The 22850-nt window shown below is 34.2% G+C and overlaps 3 protein-coding genes across 5 annotated transcripts; all 3 read left to right on the forward strand.

Annotated features, from left to right (window-relative positions):
• Nucleotides 1–8188: 8188 nt before the first annotated feature.
• On the forward strand, nt 8189–15129 carry LOC112000259 (protein MALE DISCOVERER 2). Of its 2 annotated transcripts, none has more exons than XM_065760470.1 (14): nt 8189–8770; nt 8923–9381; nt 9477–9609; nt 9821–9892; nt 10670–10813; nt 10893–11036; nt 11882–11983; nt 12083–12141; nt 12238–12720; nt 13347–13537; nt 13670–13802; nt 13910–14067; nt 14155–14346; nt 14456–15129. In XM_065760470.1, exons 2-14 carry the CDS (start codon nt 9297–9299, stop codon nt 14741–14743), a joined length of 2184 nt encoding a protein of 727 aa, XP_065616542.1. In that variant the 5' UTR covers nt 8189–8770; nt 8923–9296; the 3' UTR covers nt 14744–15129. The 2 variants fall into 2 exon arrangements, with proteins under 2 accessions (XP_065616542.1, XP_023888123.2); XM_024032355.2 differs by having other exon boundaries at nt 8191–8770; nt 14483–15129.
• A 3193-nt stretch (nt 15130–18322) lies between these two features.
• On the forward strand, nt 18323–18712 carry LOC112032289 (uncharacterized). Its single transcript, XM_024065053.2, has one exon. The coding sequence runs from the start codon at nt 18323–18325 to the stop codon at nt 18710–18712; it is 390 nt and encodes a 129-aa protein (XP_023920821.1).
• Nucleotides 18713–20188: 1476 nt separating this feature from the next.
• LOC112028227 (thioredoxin-like protein YLS8) lies at nt 20189–22645 on the forward strand. 2 transcript variants are annotated; one of them, XM_065760469.1, is made up of 3 exons: nt 20189–20482; nt 21137–21273; nt 22046–22645. In XM_065760469.1, exons 2-3 carry the CDS (start codon nt 21154–21156, stop codon nt 22352–22354), a joined length of 429 nt encoding a protein of 142 aa, XP_065616541.1. In that variant the 5' UTR covers nt 20189–20482; nt 21137–21153; the 3' UTR covers nt 22355–22645. The 2 variants fall into 2 exon arrangements, with proteins under 2 accessions (XP_065616541.1, XP_065616540.1); XM_065760468.1 differs by having other exon boundaries at nt 20190–20477.
• Nucleotides 22646–22850: the final 205 nt, after the last annotated feature.

Consider the following 22850-nt stretch of genomic DNA (forward strand, 5'->3'; position numbering starts at 1 on the left):
CTCAAAGCAAAATGGCCAACCCTTTCTATAAAAACGTTTTAGCTTAAAATTTGCAACAAGTAATAGCAGCTTATGGTCTAAATGGAAAGAATTAAGATGGTGAATATGAGTGGTCGGAAATTGGAGAATCCACTAAATGGTTGCCACACCTCTATCCAATCGAACCTAAACATTTTGGTCACTCGGACGACAATTACACCAAGTGAAGGGAAACCCACTGAACCCAAGATCCTTAAATCGGCAATCATCCAAAGCATCCATAAACCCCTGCATTTGTCTTTCCGGTCGGTCTAACTAGCCATGCTTCTCTTCCGTAAACAATATTTCATTAAAATCTCCCATACATACCCAAGGCAAAGAAAACCGCTGACATAAAGCTTGTAACAATGACCATGAGTTTTCCCAGTTGGCTGTTTCAGGTTCCCTGTAGAATCCCGTGAAACGCCAGGCATCATCAACTCCATGATTAATAATAGCATCAATATGGTTAACCGAAAAAGACTGAACATCCACATCAAAATCATGTATCCAAAACAAAGCTAAACCACCTCCCGTGTTCACACGTGGAACAACAAAAGAATTAGGATATTGTATCTTTCTACCAACTCTCTCTAAAACATATTTTTTGACTTTGGTTTCCATTAAAAAAACCATTTTGGGATCTTTGTTTGTCACCAAGGCAACAAGTTCATCTTCTATTTGTGGGTTCCCAAGCCCACGACAATTCTAGCATAGGCAACTCATTGCTTTCGGTGGTGCTAGATCCTAGCAACCACCTCAAAATTATTGTTTTTGTTCTAAGAATCGAAGTCCATATAGCACTTCTTACCACCACTTTACTCTTCAAAATCAATACTCATGCAATGTTTGCCATTATCAGCTTTCCCCTTTTTTGCTTGTTGCCCTGCCTCATGAGCCATTTTTTTCCATTTTCTTGGTATGTATGGGGAATCCTTAACCTGGTTTGTGATAACCCCAAGAGGGCTCCTTGTGGCTAAATGGTCAGGTTTGGAATTCTAGGATGCTGCCCTCACGTGTGACACTTGGTCCATATGGTGATTCGAGATAGACAAGTTCACTATCCCCTTTTCCAATCAAACAACTTAATTCTCCTTACCCACTCTTCCCATGCCTTGGCTATCATCACACAAAATCTGTTTGCCATTATCTACCTGATCCGTGTCTAATGGTGAGCATAACTAGATGCTTCAGATTCACACCACTTTCCTTCACCTCCCTCTGTTGGTCCCGGCCCTCTGTCAGACCTAGTTTTTGTAGAAGAGCCCTTAGAAGAGTTCTGTGAAGAACTATGTTTTTTCTGATGCTTTCATCAAGGAGCTTGATTGCGCGATGCTCCTAAAATAATAGTTACCATTTTCCTAGTGATTCTTCCTGAGTCAGCCCTCATCCAATCCCCATATTGCTGCTCTTCACATTTCAGATAACCCTTACCTGGTAACCAAACCTCGCATTCCTTTTCACTATGGCTAACACGGCCATACCAATAGAAATAATTAGGAAGCTGCTTATACTTTATCCCTGCTCACCCCACAATTTTAGCCTTTTGAAACTCATCACCTGCTCCATCGTCTTTAGAGTCTGCCACCTGAACCACCGTACCCAGAGTTTTTCCAACTGCTTTACCCGTTTCCTGAGTTAACAAACGTTTAGGTACATTGTGGATTTGCAGCCAGAAAGTTGTGTGCGAAAAATCTAAGGTAGGGGCTGATTCAGCATCGAATGCTTTCTGAAAAATCACTAGACTCTTATCGTATGACCAAGGTTCAAATTCCAGCACTCTCTCTAGATCTAAATTATCTTCGAACTCAAATAATAGTATATTTTTCCCAACATCCCTAATTTTCAGTTCACCCGTTTGCTTCCATAGGGGTTTGAAAGTACGAGTAATTGCCTCCACATTCAAGACCCTCTTAGTAAGGAACTTCCCTGCCAATTGGTGTATACTAATCTCCTTTTGACTTGTGACTTCAGCACCACCATCTTCCACTTCAGATAGCAAAAACCGAGCCCACATCTCATCCAAACCAACCATGGTTTTTACTGTATGACGAAAAAAGAAAAACCCCTAGAGCAACGAAACCAATCCAATAATAGAACACTCCATCTTATCAATTCATAGTGGGAGTAAAGGGAACCCAAAACCTAGACTAAGCTAGGGACAAATATTCTATAGGCATCTAGGAAGAGAAACCCTAGCAACCAGAGAAACCTCTCCTACACTTAAAAAATAAGGATCAAATAAGAATTCAAATACCCATATATTTTAGTTAAATAATTTTAAATTAAAAAACACAAACTAGTTGACAAAGCAATTTATTGTTCCTAAGTTTTAGGTTTTTCCCTTTATCTTCTCAATTCAGCTTAAAATTTAGGAGAAATTACATTTTACCACCTTAAACTATGCACTAAATTACACTTTGCACCCTAAATTATCCGAATGCACACTTTGCACCCTAAACTATCACGCTTATCACACTTTGCACCTCTATGTTACTTTTGCTTTTATGTTTAATGGAATTTTATTGCATGTGACAAGCACATGCTTCTTGCTTAGGTGGGACAAACTTAAAAGACTAAAATACCTTTCTTCAAAATCAATTAAGCAAGAAGCAAAAGTAAGTGCTTGTCACATGCAGTATAATTCTGTCAAACATAATAGCAAAAGTAACACCAGGGTGCAAAGTGTGATATGTGTGATAGTTTAAGGTGCAAAGTGTGCATTCAGATAGTTTAGGATGCAAAGTGTACTCTAATACATAGTTTAGGGTGGTAAAGTATAATTTTTCCTAAAATTTAGGATACTATCTCTATCTCATTTTTAAATATTATTCCACATTATCTTACAAAAAAAAAAAAAAAAAACAACGGTTTTTTATAGATCACTTTTAAATATTATAACACTAAATCAAAAAAAAAATTTTAAAAAATAGAGCTTTATTGCACGTGTGACGAGTCTAGTATTATATACTTAAATCGAAACTCGTTTAATAATTAATAGTTGAACTTAAACTTGAATTTGAGCAGGATTCATTTACTAAATAAACAAATATAAATAAATCTTTCCTAAATATGACTTTTTTTTTTTAACACCAGAGAATATTACTTTGCCAACAACACACTTCCTTTAATTTGTAAAAGGTAACAACCTAAGCTAACTTGTCATAATTGGCACGTAATAAAAGTAGTATTAGTAGAGAATCCAGTGAAAATAACGTTACTTCAACTATAGGTTCACAACAATCCATGTCAATTATTATAAAAAAAATATTATATTCTTAGCATTATTCTAAACAATTGGGTTATTTTTCATTTTTCTATGGTCTAGAAACAAAGTTGACTGCTTGTCAATCTTGATTATTGTGATTGAAATCGTTGACCATAATCTTTACTTCTAAATGCAAAATAGACATCTAATGTTGGTGCAAGACAAGGACAATGTATCCACTCTTCTCAAATAATGCCCGCCATTGCTATTATGAAAGCTAACATCCAAAAGTGTCCACATGATATCACACTTGATCCCGTGGTAGTTTCTAGTCATATTCAATTTAATGATTGTAATTGTATACCCTTGATGTGTGTTAGCAAAAATGCCCACTCTCTATTCACCTAACAATCAATAGGATTTATATTTCTTCTTATTTATTTATTTTTTTGAAAAGCGGATTTAATTTATTTTGTTCCAATTTTTTTTATAAAAAAAAAAATGCTAAATCACAAAAATGAAATATCATCAAACAATTTTTTTTAATTTTTTGCTTTTTAGAGAATCAAGTAAATTTTTTTATTGAATCAACATGAAGATGTAATTTACTTATTCTCCTCATCTTTTGTATGTGAAAGGAAAAGTAATTCTATTGATATTTTTTTGAGTGAAAATTCTAGAGAGATTAGAAAGAGAGTTTAGCTATTTATACAACTAAAATAAGCTAAAAACCTCTAACAAATTTAGCGCCGTCTGTAACAGATTTTCTAATGGACCAATAGTTTCATTACACGTGGACTTGCACAGTAACATAACCAAATTAAATTATTTAAAAGCTTCATCTTCCATTACTATCTCTTAAATGAAGTGTTTTCACCTTATTTAATAGATATCTTTAACGTTAATCATCAAATTGGAAATTAACTTCACTATTTTGTGACGTTCATGTAGCCATTTCTTTTTATTTTTTATTTTATTTTTTTACTTCAACAGTTACAATTTACAACAGAGAAGTGAGAATTTAAACCTTAATTTTTCTCATAAGAAAAAAGTAAAAAAATCACTGAATTACAATGCTCTTAACTAACATAACTTTATATTGGAGAAACAAAAAATATAACAATAACAAAACTATTCAAGCTTTTATTAAATTTATTTATTTTCACCCCTTTGTTTACACCTAATAAATTTAGCGCCGTCTGTAACAGATTTTCTAATGGACCAATAGTTTCATTACACGTGGACTTGCACAGTAACATAACCAAATTAAATTATTTAAAAGCTTCATCTTCCATTACTATCTTTTAAATGAAGTGTTTTCACCTCATTTAACAGATATCTTTAACGTTAATCATCAAATTGGAAATTAACTTCACTATTTTGTGACGTTCATGTAGCCATTTCTTTTTATTTTTTATTTTATTTTTTTACTTCAACAGTTACAATTTACAACAGAGAAGTGAGAATTTAAACCTTAATTTTTCTAATAAGAAAAAAGTAAAAAAATCACTGAATTACAATGCTCTTAACTAACATAACTTTATATTGGAGAAAACAAAAAATATAACAATAACAAAACTATTCAAGCTTTTATTAAATTTATTTATTTTCACCCCTTTGTTTACACCTAATATATCTATACTTCGAATCTTTGTTGTCATTATTATTAATATTACTATTATTATTATAATGCTTTTTGTACTCACAAATCAAACCTTTGATTTTCAAAATGCAAGTACAAATAGAAATAGTAGAGATGGAAGTTGGTAAATAAATTAGGAGAGTACATTTGTAAAAGAAACAATCATTTTTTGTGCTAAAGGGGGGAAAAAAGTCATTCTCCAAGTGAAGATAGTTTAATAAATTTCTTATAAATTGTTTATAAACTCTATTCTTACAAAATTTCGAAGTACTAATTCAATGAGTGTAATGAAATCTATATATATATATATATATATTAATAGGCAAAACTTAGAGAAAGTTCAATTAGAATTTGAAATTAGAATCTAATTTGCGCCATGTGTCTAAATTTAAGTAGTGATCACATCATGATTATCTACTTAAGTTTGTATTATGTGTTCACTTAAATTTTGAGAAATGATATGTCCACAATATTTTTACAATATTTTTACAACAAACCTTAAGTGACAAGTTGCTATTGGTTGTTATTGTTGGGATAAAAAAGTAATTTATGGTTAGGTTCAAATTTGAACCAATAACAACTAATCACCTATGATTTGTTGTAAAAATGTTGTGGACATAGCATCTCTCTTAAATTTTTTAATCTTTGTGCCAAGTGAGTTAATGAGTGCAAAATACGAAAAATCTAATATCAATAAACTATTATTTTTTGTAAAAAAACTAATCACATATACTTAATAAAAATCATCACATGTTCTATCTTATTAAAAATTAGGAAAAAAATTATCATTAGTAGTATTAAATTTAGGTACGAATTTTAATATGTAACTAATTATGTTTACTTTAAAAAAAAATAGTTTGACTAATTATTTATATTTTTATGATAAAAATTGTGTTTAACTTTAAATGTATATATACGTATGAATGTGTTTCATGCTTTAAAATTTTTTTGACTAATTATTAATATTTTTATAATAAAAATTATGTTTAACTTTAAATGTATCCATGAGTTTGCATGAGTTACGTGCTAGTGTATATATATATAGTTAGGCAAAGCTTAGAGAAAGTTCAATTAGAATTTGAAATTAGAACCTAATTTTGCGTCATGTGTCTAAATTTATGTGGGGACCACACCATAATTATATACTTAATTTTGTGCCATGTTTTCACTTAAATTTTATAATCTTTGTGCCAAGTGAGTTAATGAGTACAAAATACTAAGAATCTAATATTAATAAGCTATAATATATAAAAAATAATAAAACTAATCACATATACTCAATAAAAATCACCACATGTTCTATCTTATTAAAAATTAGGAAAAAATAATCATAAATAGTATTAAATTTAGGTAAGAATTTTAATATGTAACTAATTACATTTATTTTTTTTTAATAAATAATTTGACTAATTATTTATATTTTTATGATAAAAATTGTGTTTAGCTTTAAATGAATCTGATGATGCACGAAAATCAGTAAGCTGGAATGCCTCTGGGCTATGGTGATGAATTTATAACCTGAAAAGAAAGAAAAGACTATCAAGGGTGACTGGTGTAACTTGGCCAATGACCCTCCGAAGGTTAAGTCAGTTTTCTCTCTAGAACACAATGATGGGAAACTGTTAATAGTATAACTTACCTTGGGTGAATGTGACTTGATCCTTTTATAGAGAGTTAGGAGTAGGTCTACTTGTTCAGATCCATTACCATCATGGGAGATGTGTAGAGTTAATGAAGAAAATGGAGAACGTGGAGCGGATTATGGGGAATCCTCTCCACGTTTTAGGAATGGAGCATCATGGTTTGATTATATTGAACCTTTGAAAAGTTCTTTTAAAATTCACTAAGTGTCATCTGGTCGTCCGTGCCCTTGGGTCATGGATGACTATCCTGAAATTGGATGATCTCGTTACCCACGGACGGATCCTATTCATGCTCGTGATGCTTCTATTGGGTTTTCTTTCCTTGCAAAACCTTTTAGACGTGGTATGGTCATGGACGACCACTATTGACGAAATAACTTTAACTTGAACCCAATCAGTATCTATATGTATGCATGTGTTACATGCCTTTAAAAAAAAATTGACTATTTATTTATATTTTTATAATAAAAATTGTGTTTAATTTTAAATCCATCCATGTGTTTGCATGGGTTACATGCTAGAAGAAATAATAAAGATAAATAATTGATAAGAGCAAATTTGTAACAATAACATAACCATTATCAAGTTTCTCAAAAAAAAAAACCATTATCAGTAGTGATGATATTTAGGTTAAAATATTATTTGCATTCTCTAAATTTAGGCTACTTCTAAATTAGTCCTTAAATGATGAAGTATTATAATTTACATAATTGAGTGTGAGCATCAATTCTAATTAGAATCTTGCTGTTAACCTCTCTCTCTCTCTCTCTCTCTCTCTCTCTCTCTCTCTCATACGCACAAATCATTTTATAAATGGATTAATAGAAAGAATACCAAAACAAAAATGGCATATAACCACTTTGTAATAGTCGTGATATAAATTATAAATTAAATTTTAAAATGTGCGAGCTAATTTAAAACGTCTCCCAATTTAGATGCTGTAAAATAGGAGCTTTCAAAAAATTTATAAAAAAAAAAAACAAATACCATTTGAACATGACATATTTCATAAAAATTCTTATTGGAAAAGTCTCCATAAACTCCATTCTTATACAAAAATCAATAAGAAATGCTATAAGAGTACTTTACATTATAAACTTAACAAATGTATACACAGTGTAATATTTATATTCCTTATAGTACTTTACATTGCATTATACACTTAAGCAAATTCATAATGTAATATTTTTATTGATAGTACAGAGTAAACTAAAAATTTTCCCCCTATATTTGTGAAAAATCAACTAAAACTACAATGATTAGTGGTGGCAATAGTTTTGTTTTAACAAAAGTGGGGCTAGAGTTGGCACTGAAACACTTCACATGCCCAAAAAATGAGTGGTGAAAGTAGATATCTGTCTGTAGTTCTATTTTTTATAGTGCAAACTAAAAAAAAAATTAAAAAAAAAAAAAAAAAAGGGCAGAAGGGGAGACAAAAGAAAGAAGAGGCAAGCACGCAAAACAAAAGAGAAAGGTGCGGGCCCAGTCAACGGTTAAAAAGACAAAGACGTGGGGAAAGAAAAGCGCGTCCGAGTACAACGGAAGTGGGGGCCCTCACCACCACTCACTTTGTGAATCACAAAAAAACCAAACCAAACCAAAACTCCAATCTCTCTTTCTCTCTCCTAGTCCTGCCACTCCGCCCAAAATGCCTTGCCTTAACCGATTTTTGAGTTCCCGCCGATCTAACTCCAAGTGGGTCCCTTTCATTTTTGGCTAATTCTTTGTGGGACCCACCAAAGATATTTACTAACAAAAAAAAAAAATTCAAGAAAAAAAAGAAAAATTAACGAACACAGCTGGTGAGTTGTGGCTGGTGGGTTTAGAGAGAGAGAGGGAAACAAACCCAGAAAGCGAAATAAACAAAAGAAAAAAAAGAAAAAGACATCATCAGAGAGACACGCACAGAGCCCTGAGGGAGACCCAAAGATGGTCGAAGAGAGGGTCCTCTAAGATCATCCTGAGATAAGAGAAAAAAAAAAAGGCAGTAATTGAAAAAAAATGAAGGACTAAAAAATATTTTTGTTTTCAAAAATTTCAAAAATATTTTTTTTTCTTTGCTGCCTTTTGTGTCTCAATCTCCACCCACCTATCATCAACCACCACTCCTAACATTCATTCATTGCATTGTCAAATTTTTTATTTTTTTTTTTTGCACAGAAGAAAATAAAAGTTCGCATTTTTATTATCGTCAACAAGAGCAGCAAAAAGAAGAAGAAAAAGACTTATTCCTTGCACCCTTTTGCTCCAATCTTTATGGTAAATAATAAATTCTCTCTCTTTCTTTTTGCTTACATTGCTTGCTCAAGAGGGTATTCCTTGTTTCATTCTTTTAGTGCTGTTAGTTTCTCTTTTTCTAGGCCCCATTTGGTTCATTGAAATGTACATTTTTTTTTTTCTGAAACTTGCAGCTGCAATTGTATAGGATAAGGTTTTGATCAGGGGTATGCGCTTGTTGACGAGGAGGGTGTAGGTGCAATCATTAAATATAAAAAGATGAGAGATCCTGAAATGGTTGTTGGATGCGTAAGCCTCCTATAATTTTTTCTGTTTGTAATATAGTTGTTGCGTAGTTAGTGTGTTATATTTAAACACATTCAAAATTACATTAAAAGGATTTGCTTGCGTGTGGAAGGAGTTGTAATTTGTAATTGGCTGCGTTTGGGATCATACTGGTGGGGGTGAGTTTTTATATAAAAAAGAAAAAAAACCTGGCGATTTTGTATAGTGTGTTGTATAGCGTTGTGGCTGACCTCCACCACTGCTGCATTTGGTTAATCAAGTAATGGGGGGTAGATGGAAGTTCTCGTGTTTCGTGGCATTGGTTCTTCTTTCGGGTTTCCGGGGATGTTGGTCGCTTAATGATGAAGGTAATCAGCATTGGTGATCTTGACACTTTTGTATGATGGTATTGAATACAAATGTTGGTTGTCTAATGTTTGTTGTGATTGGAGTTGGAATGCAGGGTCAGCCTTGTTGGAATTCCGGGCCACAATAGAGTATGATCCGTATGGTGCTCTTGCAAATTGGAATGCTGATGACCCCGATCCTTGCTTGTGGTTGGGAGTTTGTTGCATCAATGGAGAAGTACAAGTGCTGTAAGTCCCTATTGTGTGATTTTTCATTTGCAGAAGATTTTTTTGACGGATTTAATGATTATGGTTTCGGTCTTTTATTATGAAAATTTAATTTCCTTTTGTAGCAATTGTCTGATAGACAACAATGTGCACCTTAATTCTAGATTCAATATGGAAGTATGACAAAATTAAATGCTTTAATGTTAAATGTGTTTATGTTAACTTCTTGTAGGGATCTGAGAGGGCTTTCTTTGGAGGGGACACTGGCACCTGAGATTGGGAAACTAAGTAACTTACGATCTCTGTAAGGATTCACAATGCTGTGTAGCTAAAATTTCAGTGTTGCTATCTGGGTGGAGTTTTTGTTTTGTGTAGTCAATTATTGTTTGTAGAACTTGCATATCTCTTTTTTGCTTGACTCATATGCAGGAAAAATCTGTGCTGTATTGTTGCATCGAATGTTGATAAGTTTGGTACGCTTTAGTCAGATATTTTTCTCTAGGGTGGACTGTGGACCCCTTGTACTAGTTTGTCTGGTGTTTCATTTCAAAGCCATTTTTTTACAAAAATAAATAATTTTCATCTCTGAAATTTGTTCATTATGTGTATATGCATGTTCAAACTTGCAATTTGAGAGGAGATAGAACATAAATGCTGTCAGCTAGTGGGAAAATATGTATTCATGGTGTTCACCTTACAAAGTGGTGGCCCTAAATAATTTTAGCAAGTTGAAGAATGCAAATAATATGCCTTTAGGATATCTTTAAAATGTTTGCTCAATCATGTCTTTTGAGCCTTCTACTAAGCATGACTCTTTGTTTATGTAAGTTCATCTTGTGTTATATATTGTCATATTGTAGAAGGTACTTATTGAGACTTCAATCATTTTTAAACATGTCTGGGTTCATATTTTCTTTTGAAAATTTTATGAATGAATTATTCTTGTGTTATATGGGCTACCTCAAATGATAGACAATAAATCTAGGGTCTTGTTATGCAGCTTGATAGTTGACAATTTTGCAGTGCCTTTTGAATCTCATTATGAGATTCTGGTTCTCACTTCCTCTGTTTATATGTACAGTGTACTCTTCAAGAACCATTTCTCTGGTGCCATTCCTAAAGAGCTTGCAGACCTTACAAAGTTGGAGCAGTTGGACTTGAGAGAAAATAACTTGAGTGGAACTATTCCAGCAGAAATAGGCAGGATGCGGTCACTAAAACGCTTGTGAGTTAACTGTTACATATGTAATCTGTATTTGATGCATAAATTATAAGTTCCTGGACTGAATTCATTTATACCTTAGATTGCTTTGCGACAATAAATTTGAAGGCAGCATTCCTTTGGAACTTGAAGGGCTCCACATGCTTTCTGAATTGGAATTTGATGATAACCTTTCAGCTGCTGTGGCCACAGGCATCGACTATGTAAATCGAAAGTTTGGACACTGGTGAGAAATTATTTATTGCATAGAACTTGTTGTCCCTTTTAGTGCTTTGCAAGATATGTGACTGCTTCTCCTTTAATTTATTTCATTACACATCACATGTTGATCAGGACTCTTTAGTTTATTTTTACCGCTTTTCCTTGCAAAATGTGTGCTATAAACTTCATGCCTAGTAGAGGAACTTCTAATTAAATGGAGAATTTTTTTTAATTAAAGAAGATGCTTGTAAAGCTCTTTAAAGTGACTAGTTTTACTTCTCTCAGCCACGTCATTGCCAAAGAATTAAATGAAGAATGGGGCACACAGATGCTGTTTTAATTATTTGATAAGTTAGTGGTGCATTATGAAAGTTAAGGCCAGAAATCTGATGATCAAAAGGATCCATTCAAATATGTGGTTTGAGTATGAGCTAATAGCCCATACAGGATATAATTAGATAGTTAAATAGTCTATGTCTCAAAAATATAAAATTGTATATTCTTAGTGAGATAAAATGTGTGGGTTTTATGTATATTATTCTGTATGGATTTGAGTTCCTGTATCACATCTAAGTCTCTCATTAATCTGTGCCTGTTTATCTAAGGGCACTGGGCACTAAGTAAACAAGTATGAGATTCTGCTACTGGAACTATTAGGATGCAGGATAATCTGAAGCATGCAGAATTTATTTTTACACTGGACAGATATAAGTCTCTTGCAATCCAGTTGCAAAAGATGTATGTATGATAAGTACATTATGCACCACCATTTGGAATATTAGCCACAAATGTGTCCTTTAGTTGATTATGCGGAAATGTCTACAGTTTTACAATCTAGTTTTCTGTTTTTTCTTTACATTTCTTGGGCAGCAATGGGCATGGAAATTCAAAACAATTCAATAAGGCAGATTCATTTATAATCCCAATTAAAGGAGCACTGATGCGTTATCTCCATGTCCTGCCTTTGTCACTGTATGGGATTAACATTTTTATTTTACCACCTTTCTTCTTACTTTTGGTTTTTATTCACATTTGTTATATTTTATTGAAACTGTTTGATTTTCTATCAAGGTTTAAGTTTGGAAAGGACACTCCGCATGGAAATGGAGACAGTTCCTATGATAAACTAGGTAGTGAGTGGAAACAGTTTTGCTAATATTAGCTCATTAAATATTGAAATTTATGCTTCTCAATCACAAAATGATTTTGTTTCTTGCATTAAGCAGGTTCATCTGAGCCACACATGGTCCATATTGCTCAGAAGCTTGTTAATTTTGCACGTCGTAGGCTACTTGAGCAATCCAGTAACCTTGCAGCTGCACCTGCTAGTGATGGGTCATCACCCTCTGGACCAATCATTGCTCTTCCAACTATGCGGAGTAGTGGGGCTTTCCCAGCTGTACCAAATGAAAAGAAGAAAAAACCTCCCCCACCTGCACCACAGCCTTCACCTGCTCATCCTAATAGTTCAAATTCTAACAGACGTCCAGTCCAATCCCCTGGTTCTCCTAGAAATACAGACAATCAAAAGCCTTCTAATAGTGGAAACTCTGGAAATACGTGGAAATATATCATTATTACTGCAGGTGTTGCTGTCTTGCTCATTCTTGCAACAGCTATTTTCTGCATGTTCCGAAGCCAAGCAGTGGCAACCATAGGTCCTTGGAAAACTGGATTGAGTGGACAGTTGCAGAAAGCATTCATAACAGGTGATTTTGCAACACAAAATAGTACAGAAAAAAAAATGTTCTTTTACTGAGTCTTCAACAAATAAATCCAGCAAGAAGAGAATAAATAAAAAATAACTGCAATCTAATTTGGCTTGGGGAACTATTCCATTGTCATATGGTTTAATATCTAGCGAGTTCTTACGCATTGGTTTGAAGTGAAGTTAGATTGTTGTTTGTGAATTGGAGAAATTAGATTGGTTGAACTAGTAAGTGAACTCCAGGGCTTTCATCATTAAAAATGTTGTTTGAGGATAATTAGGAATGTCTGAGATATTTAAGTTTAGAAAACATAATGGTCAGTGGGTTCATTATGGGAATAGCTACCATTGTTAATTTAACCGTCATAAGTCAAAATTTTTATTAAAAAAAGAAAAAACTGAAACTTAAAATATATCATGATGACTCCCATCTTCAATGGTGGACTGCTTTGGAGTATGGAACTTCTCTGAATCTATTGCCATATGATATGGAGTCCCTGAATTCCAATGCTCTTCAAATATGCCTATAAGATATTAGCTGATTTCTTTAAAACAGAAGCATATGTTGCCTTGTGTTCTTTTGATTTAATGAAGTGAGACTGATTCAGGTGCATATATGAAATACAGGGGTGCCCAAGTTGAATAGAACAGAGCTGGAAACAGCCTGTGAAGATTTCAGCAATATAATTGATACTTTTGATGGTTGCATTGTATATAAGGGAACACTGTCCAGTGGAGTTGAGATTGCCGTTGCTTCAACATTAATTAAAACTTCCAAAGAGTGGACAAAGAACTCAGAGATAGCGTACCGAAAAAAGGTCTCTTTTTTCTGTCACTGGAATACTCAAGATCAGCAACTGATACATTGTGCACTTATATCTCATGCTCTTTTTTTTTTTTTTTCCTCTCTTCTCAGTGTATTGATGTATCTTGTTTTTGATCTTCTGTAGATTGATACATTGTCACGGTTGAATCATAAGAACTTTGTCAATCTTATTGGCTACTGTGAGGAGGATGAACCCTTTGTTAGGATGATGGTGTTCGAGTATGCACCCAGTGGAACCCTCTTTGAGCATCTGCATGGTAATACTGTTAAACTTATATTTATGGTAACTTGCATGTTTGAAAATTTTGTAAATTATTGGAGGCTTTATATTTGAGAGGCTAAAATAATTCTTCTGTCTTTTCAGTTAAAGAAGTTGAACATCTTGACTGGAATGCAAGGATAAGGGTTATTATGGGAACAGCTTATTGTCTTCAATATATGCACCATGATCTGAATCCACCTGTAGCACATTCTAACCTGAATTCAGGTGCTATCTATTTAACAGATGATTATGCTGCAAAGGTAAACTTTCTTTTTAACATTTTGATTGCCTTCTTTAAATTTTGACCATTGTGTAATGTATTCTCATTCTCTCTTGTGCTTTCTCAGATTGCAGAAATCAGTTTCTGGACAGATGCTGCAACCAAGTCAAAGACCTCAGGTGAAGATGATAAAGAGAATTCAGAATTACCGCCATTTGCTGATCCAGAAACAAATGTCTACAGTTTTGGAATATTGTTACTAGAAATCATTTCTGGAAAGCTCCAGTACTCAGAAGAACAAGGGCACCTTGTTAACTGGGTAAGTTGTAATTTAGTCTAAAGATCTAAGTCTTTTAGTGAGGCCCATAATTCCATACTTTTCCTTTGGGGCTTAATAGTAATATACAGGAATTCTTGAATACTTGTAGAGAAATAACTCATCATCAATTTGCCAGGCTGCTGAATATTTAAATGACAAGCGGAGCATCAGCTACCTGATTGATCCAACACTCAAGTCCTTCAAAAATAATGAGCTTGATGTCATCTGTGAGGTTATCCAAGAATGCATCCGACCAGATCCAAGACAGAGACTAACAATGAGGGACGTTGTTTCCAAATTGAGGGAAGTGATTGCTATCTCACCTGATCAAGCGACGCCAAGGCTTTCCCCCCTCTGGTGGGCTGAACTTGAGATCTTATCCGTGGAGGCAACTTAAGTTCTCTCTGATTCTCTACTCTGTATTGTAAGTCTCTCTCTTTGTATCAAAGTGCTAAAGAGTAGCCTTTAATCCGTTCTACCTCACAACTAAATCCTATCAATACTGGGTGCTCACATCCCTTTTTGTCTCTCCCTTTTCATACATATGTTCTTATGATTCATTCTATTCAGATTCTTTCTACTTCACCCCTGCATTATGAGCAATAAAAGTGTGCTATAGGGTTTCAAAAGTGTTGGTGGAATTGTCGTAATTTTATTTTATACCAGATATTTGTATTTTTGTGATCAAAGTTTGGGATGTAAAATTTTAACATATCACTGAGAAGTAAGTCCCAGTGAACATATAAATTTGTGGACTTTTTTATATATAGGTTGTTTTCTTTAGTTTTGTCTATGTAGGTTGTTGAGAACACTGAAAATTTTGAATTGTCCATAGCGTACTTGATTTTGAATTGAAGTGATGATTTTTAATGAAATTTGTTTTGGGTGACTGGTGCTGTAATTCGAAATGTTCTAGTACCAACTTTTCTTCTATTAAAATTGGAAAAGTGGTAGTGGTTAATGTTTAAGAAAAGGCTGTGTGTGCTCAATTTTAAACTTTAGAAGAATTGATCAACAGTATGTGAATTCATGATACAACGAGGACCTTTCTTAGTTGAAAAGTGAACACTACTTGCATTATTTGCGGATGAAAATAAACTGCAAAAACCTATAGGTTTGAGGCAGTTTGCTGAACCAAATAAAGCCCCATTAGCCAAGGAGTCAGAACTGTTTGGTTAGTTGAGTAAAATGGGCTTGAAACTCGGTTCAGAATGCACAATCTAATCCAATTTTGTCCATAATCTATTAATAAACAAAAATTCGTTGTTAAAGAAGACTTTTTGCGTAAGTATTCTATTGACCAACTAACTCCCATTATTTAGGACGCTGGTTTATAGTTGATGTTGATTGATTCATCTAAACCAAAATGACCATTACACACATTTAAGGCAATGCTATAAAAAAATCTAGAAGCTTTCCCCACAACTCATAAATTCCTCAGGAAATCATTATTATTATTATTATTATTATTATTATTAAAAAAGAAAAATTAGCAATTAGTTTGCAATTATTTTCCATTTTTCCAAAGGGGAAAAGGAAAAATAAATACCTCTATTGGTAATAAAGTGTTTTTCTTAATCAAAAATTGTATTTTTCTACCGTAAATTATACATTACTTTACACTTTTTCCCCTTAACTATTAAAACGCACGATCACTCCTCCAAAATTGAAAAATTTAGAACACTTAACCCTTTGGCTTGGTGTTAACTTTGACAAAAGTTGTGAACATGTACGCAACACATTTGATGAGCTGGACTCGAATAATTAAAATTAAAAGACTAAATTATCCTTCCCTCCCTCTTAGTAAGACCAAATACTCATTCCCAAAACAAATTCTTAATTTTTCCTAAAATCTTGTCTGGCCGGAGAGAAGAAAATGAAACAAATTAACAAAAACCCATATCGCCAAAACAGAGAGATGAAAACAAACAATAAAGTCACGATCACAACTCTAGATCAAACAAAAATCTGAAAGAAAATTTTAATTTTTCCAGCCCAACTATTGATGTATAATTTTTTTTTTTTTAAAAGTATATAATTAGGCATATTTACGTACGTAACTATTAAACATTGCATCACCGTCATTCATGATCAGAGTGACCACTGTTTCCAAACTTGCCATTATTAAATAATATGGTTGGTGATCCTTCAAAACATACAGTCGTCGTTTTTATGTGAACTCCTAAGTGTGAAGTGTCATTGTCAAGTGACATTGCATGGCCAAGTGAGCACACTCAAAAAAAAAGAAAAAAAAAAAACTTTGAAAAGATTTTAAAAATTGTAACAAGTTCTTTTATGGACACTCATTACACAACTTACACATTTATCAATGTGTGATTGGCTTATATCGCTTATACATGAAGACCACCATTAGAACTTGAGAAAATTAATTCAATTATCATTTGGCATGTGTACTAGCTGTGGCAAAGTGTGTGCAATAATGTGTCTACTTTCTGAATTTAGTACTTGTACTCTTGCAAACTCACTATAATAGATTATTCATGAGTCACACGAATTAAGCAAGATATCCCATTTATGATACCTATGAAAATTGATTTGCTTATGTGTAAGAGAAAATCTTTGGGCACAACAACATCTCTTGGTCTCACTATTGTAGGGTCTACTCCCAGGTGAAAACGTCGTTTTTTAAACTTCTAAAAAAAAACTAAAAGCAAATTTATCATCGTTTGGCTATTGCCACCTCATGCTCCTCTAATTTCTTTTTATTCCTTCGAAAATATCAATATTTTGGATTTTCTTGCATGCATGCATGGAAAAACACACACAAGTGAGGGAAATATGTCAGCATACTTATATTTTAGCTGCTCTCTTATATGAGAAGAATAACATTTTCTATCCTTATTCTTCATTGTTGTAATTATTAAATTAAAAAAAAAAAAAAAACTTGATAAGAGAGAAAAAGGAAAAATACAATGATTTATAAATAAATATATATATATATATATGTGTGTGTGTGTGTGTGTGTCTATTTTGGCTTTCTTGCTAAACATATTAAGATGGCAATTGGTTCAAGTGAGAGTAGGATGAATAATTTCATTGCAAATTTGCATTAAAAAATTAAAATAATTTTTCCCAAGCATACTTGGACTCCTATAATTTATCATTTATAGATAGAGATAATATATGGGTTTATTCGACATATGTAGCTACCCGTTCACATAAAGTTAGATCTTGAACGTGTGGGATCCATCCTTGATAATAGTGTTTATTATATATATGCATGCTAGACAGACCATTATCAAAGCTTGACAAAAATATAAAATTACATGTTAAAGACCTAGAAACAAAGGAGTGTCCAATGTAACTTATTATGGCTAATATGAGATTTAGATTTGTTTTATGAGAAAGGAAAACCAAAATTTCTTTGGAATATATTTGATAATTAAAAAAAGATATGTTATTTGAGAAAAATTAGATATAACATGTTTCATCAAAATTAGATATGACACGTGTAATTAAACCAGATCATATGTGAGTATAAATTACTTTTTACAATAAGTTTAATCTCACAATTTTTCTTTTTATTTTAATTTTTGTTTTACAAACATTTAGTGCCAAGTTATAAATAATAAATAACTTTACAATTAGTCATGAGACACCATAAATTGAAACTACCTTTTAAAAAAATCCTCAAATTTTTATTGTAATTTGCAATGCATTCTTTATTCCCCCCAAAAAAAGAAAAAAAGTCGGTGAACAAAACAACAAACCTCCCCTAATCAAACAACTGTACAACGGTAACAACCAAACTAACAACCAACAAATGGACCCCACCCCACCACCAAATCAAAACTCCTTTCTTTTCTCGCCTCTGAAACCGAAAGAAAGCCCTAATCCCAAATTAGAAAAATTTCCCAATTTACTCAAAACCCTAAAAAGCTTCTGAGCTCTTTCTCTCTCAATTCCCAAATCAAGAAGGCGAGCCCTCCAAAAGAGCTCGCCTTTTTTGACAAACATGCCTCAATTCTCTCCCTTCTTCTTCATCATCATCGTCGTCGTCGTCGCCGTAATCTCCATCCCCACCGTCCGATCCGACTTCGACTCCTCAACTATCCGATTACACTCCGAAGACGCCGCCGATCTCTGCGGCGGAGGAGGAGGAGGAGAAGGAGAAGGGCCCGTGCCCGCGTCCTGCCCCGTCAATTGCTTCCGGACCGACCCCGTCTGCGGCGTCAACGGCGTCACCTATTGGTGCGGCTGCGCCGAAGCCCTTTGCGCCGGCGTCAAGGTCACCAAATTGGGATTCTGCGAGGTCGGCAATGGTGGCCCCGGCCAGGCTCTCCTTCTCGTCCACATTGTCTGGCTCATTGTGCTTGCCTTCTCTGTACTTTTTGGCCTTTTCTGATTGATTGCCCAGGTTTCTTTTTTTTTTTTTTTTTTTTTTTTTTTTTTTTTTTTTTTTTTTCTCGTTTTCTGATTGGAGAGGACAGAGGCATTTTGCTCGTTTGGGTTTCTTTGTTTTGTTCTGTATGTAATATGAGGCTCCTATTCTTTATCTTGAATATATATAAAGCTCCTATTATTTTTTTTGTTAATTCTTTGATTGTATGAGTGATTCAGATTATTAGAATGTTTTTATTATGAGATGGGTATAAAAAAATATCAATTAACTTGATTATTGGTAACCTTCTGTGTTGGTTTTTGGGTGTAAAAGTTAAGATAATAATGTGCGTGAAGATTACAATCCTGTATTGTTTAAATACCCTTGGGTGCAAACAATTTCTTGGGGCCACGTCCCATTTCCAAAGCCAGCGATTTACCTGATCTGGGTGATGTGGGCGCGGAACATGGGTCCGGGGTTTAACCAGGTAATCATACAAGCTGTATTTTGTATAATTATAATTCAAAATTACAATTCTGTATTCCTGTCACAATTATATTCAAGGTACTGTGACTTAGTTGTAATCATACAAGCTGTATTTTGTTCATGAGGTTAAGCAAACTCTACCTGGGGAAGGAGATACAATGATGAGGACAAAAGAAGAAGCCATCCTGTTTTAGCTTGTTGAAAATAGGTTGTCTCAGTTAACTTTTATTGGAAAATTGATTTGTGGGGGAAAGAAAACCCAAGCCAGAAAGCTCTTTCAGTTGACTTATGTGTTGGATCTTAGATGCTCGTTTTAAATTGGCTCCATCTTATAGCAAATGGCTGCTTTCTTTGCTCTCACTGAGCAACAGAAATGGCTCTCACTGGGCAACAGAAATGGGCCTGGTTTTGTATCTGAAGCGTGACTTGCACTTGACTGTCCATACATCTCAGTTATGTCATGATTGAGGTTGTGCTCATACGTCAATACATTATATAGACTTTGATATGACTTTTGTAAAAGGTGATATCATTGGCATTGAATGCAATGAGTGAAAATTTAGAATGTAGCTGAAAGATAGTTGGATTGAAGTAACACTATAGAGAGCTTATCGACAATACTATTATACTTTAGCCTAACTGAATTGTATAGCTTTGTATAGCTGTGTTCTGTAGCATGGATAGGTTGATTGAAAATGAAAGTATGCATATCACTCATTAAAGAACACATTGCAACTTGAAATTCTTTGCATTATAAGAGCATCTTTATCAGATATGCTATATGTGCCAAATGCTAAATATTTGGCACATATAGCACACCAAACATCATTTATCCCTATTTATCAGATGTGGTATATCCTAAATTTTTTGCAATATGCTACAGTATGATCATATATTTGCCACTGTACGGAACCCGTGTGGCATATCAATTTATTCTTTTTTATTCCTCTTTTCTCGCTCAGATCTCTTTCTTCTTCTCTTTCATCAGCTCACCGCCTCCATCTTTTCTCTCATCACATATCTCTTTCTTCATATCTCTTTCTTCTTCCCCTTCAGCTCACCGCCCCCATCTCCCTTCTCACAAATCTCTTTCTTCTTCTCCTTCAGCTCACCGCCTCTGTCTCCACTCTCTCACATATCTCTTTCTTCTTCCCTTTCCTTGCCGATTCGCTCTATCCTCTCTGTTCAATGCACTGACGCTGCTGTTTCGTTGTTCCATTTTTCTCCGAGTCGCCGATTTCCTCTGTTCTATCTCAGCGTCGTCGAGTCGCCGTTCTCAGATCGCCGATTCACTGGAAAGGAGGTAATGTAAGCCCAATTTTTTTACTTCTCAATTGGAAAAACTGAAGCATGCTCTCTATTTTTGCTCTAGATTTGCTGGGCTTCTGTTTGAATGAATCTGAAAAAATTGTGGGTTTTGAATGATGAAGTGATTTGTTTGATTATCCCTCTGCCAATTCGGTTTTTAGGTTATATTGACTTAATTTCCCTGTTTTTTTGTTTGTTTGTTTGCTTTATTTATAAATTGTTAGCTTTTTTGAGTTTTACCCAGTGAACTTGATGTACCCGTGAGTTTTAGAAGTTAAATTGCTAGTTTCCATGTCTAATTAGTGGTGGGTTCGTGTGTCATAAGCTTACACCAAAATATATTGTGAAATCAGGTGTGTTCATAGGCGGATTGATTAGATAATTTATCTTCAATAATATTTATAGGGAAATGTTAACAAGCACTGTATGGTGCTTGTTAATGGATTGTGATTATGGGGTGTGTATGGTTTCGTCCCCTCCTTAAATGGTTCACACAGTGAAGTTGTAGAATTCTATGTAAAGTAATGACAAACGTATTTGGTATTTACACTCGGGGTAACTGTGCAGTTGTTCTTCAAGTATTTGGTTTTTTTTTTTTTTTTTTTTCGAAGTCCCCAGGTTCTAATTATGTTGTTTTGGTGAATTAATCAACAGTGAGAGAGAGGGGGAGGATGTCGTACCTGCTACCACATCTGCACTCAGGATGGGCGGTGGACCAGGCTATCCTCGCCGAGGAAGAACGACTCGTCGTCATCCGCTTCGGTCACGACTGGGACGAGACCTGCATGCAGGTTCTTTCCTTCTCTTCCCTTTTTTTTTTTTTCATTTCAATTTTTATTTTGGGGAAAACCCTAATCTTTCTTTTACTAGTGGCGAAAAATTCATTCGTCCTTTTTTAATTTTTTTCATTATTTAACATAACCCATATTGTAATTCAGCTTCAGACTAGCTAATAATTCATGGATCCCCAATTTATTTCGGATTTTATTTATAGGTTTAGTTTGATTCAAGTTGAGTTTAAAATTATATGCATATATATATATGGATTGAGCTTGCGTTTCTTTTTTTAGAGTGTCTAGATAGAAACGTTTGTAATTAGGGTCAACAACAGGTCGGGGCTGAGAAGTCCCGTATTGGGCTGGAGTGAGACAGGTCGGGGCGGGGTGGTGGGGAGGGTATTAAGAGATAGATGACTGTTTTGGAGGTTAGAAACACACATTAGGGGCAGGGTAAGGCAAGAAAAATGCAACCCCGTCTCGTGTGTAGGGACAATCTGCACGGGGCGGGGAAATTATGTCATCCTTCCTTGCTGGGCACAATAGTTTGCCGAATTACATGCTGTCAGGTACTAAATGGGGTTAGTGGTTTGCTGGTGAGACTTTTCTGTAGTCTATAGGTCTGCAGACAGCGATCAACGCATTAAATTAATAGTCTTTTTGGCATCATCATTTAAAACAAAAAATGATTTTTTTTTTTTTGGCTTTTGAGGATCATTTCAATTGGCTCTGTTGTTATTCATGAGTGTTGTATGATGATGGTCTAATCGATTGAGTTTATATTTAGATGGATGAAGTGCTGGCTTCTGTTGCTGAGACGATCAAAAACTTTGCTGTTATCTATCTTGTGGACATCACTGAGGTGCCTGATTTCAACACTATGTACGAGCTCTATGACCCATCCACGGTCATGTTCTTCTTCAGAAATAAACACATTATGATTGATCTTGGCACTGGAAATAACAACAAGATAAACTGGGCTCTCAAGGACAAGCAAGAGTTTGTTGACATTGTTGAGACAGTCTACCGTGGGGCAAGGAAAGGTCGTGGTCTGGTGATTGCTCCTAAGGACTACTCCACCAAGTACCGCTACTAAGGCCTTGTGCAAGCTGTAGTTGATTTGGAGCTTGTAAGATCGTATATTGAAAACCTGTTGCATCATATTACATTCTCTAGAAGTTGTTTGTTTGAAACCTGTGATATTAGATCTTGAAAACTTGTTGCTTGAAACTTGAATTCTCTAGAAATCAATGTTTTGGAGCTATCATATCCTTAAATTACAAGGTGTTTCACACCAGGTGCTTTCTATATACTTGATATGACTATTGCACATGTATTGCTCTTTGAATTAAATAATAGTTCCAATCATGGAATTTAAAATCTGAAATCATGTAATTGATATATGAGTTTTTAAGCATAATGTCAGGGCTCAATAAAATGTCAACTAGTAGTGTTAAGCTTAAATTTAGGATGTTGGCGGGCATCGGCATGATAATTGTTTTCAGTGAAGTAGCAATCTGTGTGCTAGGTAAGAGGTCTACCAAAAGAATAAATGATTGACTCTCAATGAGCTCGACGTTAAGCATATGCTG

Source organism: Quercus suber, unplaced genomic scaffold (genome assembly GCF_002906115.3).
Source record: "Quercus suber isolate HL8 unplaced genomic scaffold, Cork oak 2.0 scaffold_369, whole genome shotgun sequence".
Classification (NCBI taxonomy): Eukaryota; Viridiplantae; Streptophyta; class Magnoliopsida; order Fagales; family Fagaceae; genus Quercus; species Quercus suber.

Excerpts from the sequence above, each read along its gene's own strand:
- LOC112000259 (XM_065760470.1), top strand. The coding sequence starts at position 9,297 with ATGGGGGGTAGATGGAAGTTCTCGTGTTTCGTGGCATTGGTTCTTCTT. Across the intron at positions 10,814-10,892 it reads ATGCGGTCACTAAAACGCTT|ATTGCTTTGCGACAATAAAT; the intron begins GTGAGTTAACTG and ends TTTATACCTTAG. Across the intron at positions 14,068-14,154 it reads CAGATGATTATGCTGCAAAG|ATTGCAGAAATCAGTTTCTG; the intron begins GTAAACTTTCTT and ends GTGCTTTCTCAG.
- LOC112032289 (XM_024065053.2), top strand. The coding sequence starts at position 18,323 with ATGCCTCAATTCTCTCCCTTCTTCTTCATCATCATCGTCGTCGTCGTC.
- LOC112028227 (XM_065760469.1), top strand. The coding sequence starts at position 21,154 with ATGTCGTACCTGCTACCACATCTGCACTCAGGATGGGCGGTGGACCAG. Across the intron at positions 21,274-22,045 it reads GGGACGAGACCTGCATGCAG|ATGGATGAAGTGCTGGCTTC; the intron begins GTTCTTTCCTTC and ends GTTTATATTTAG.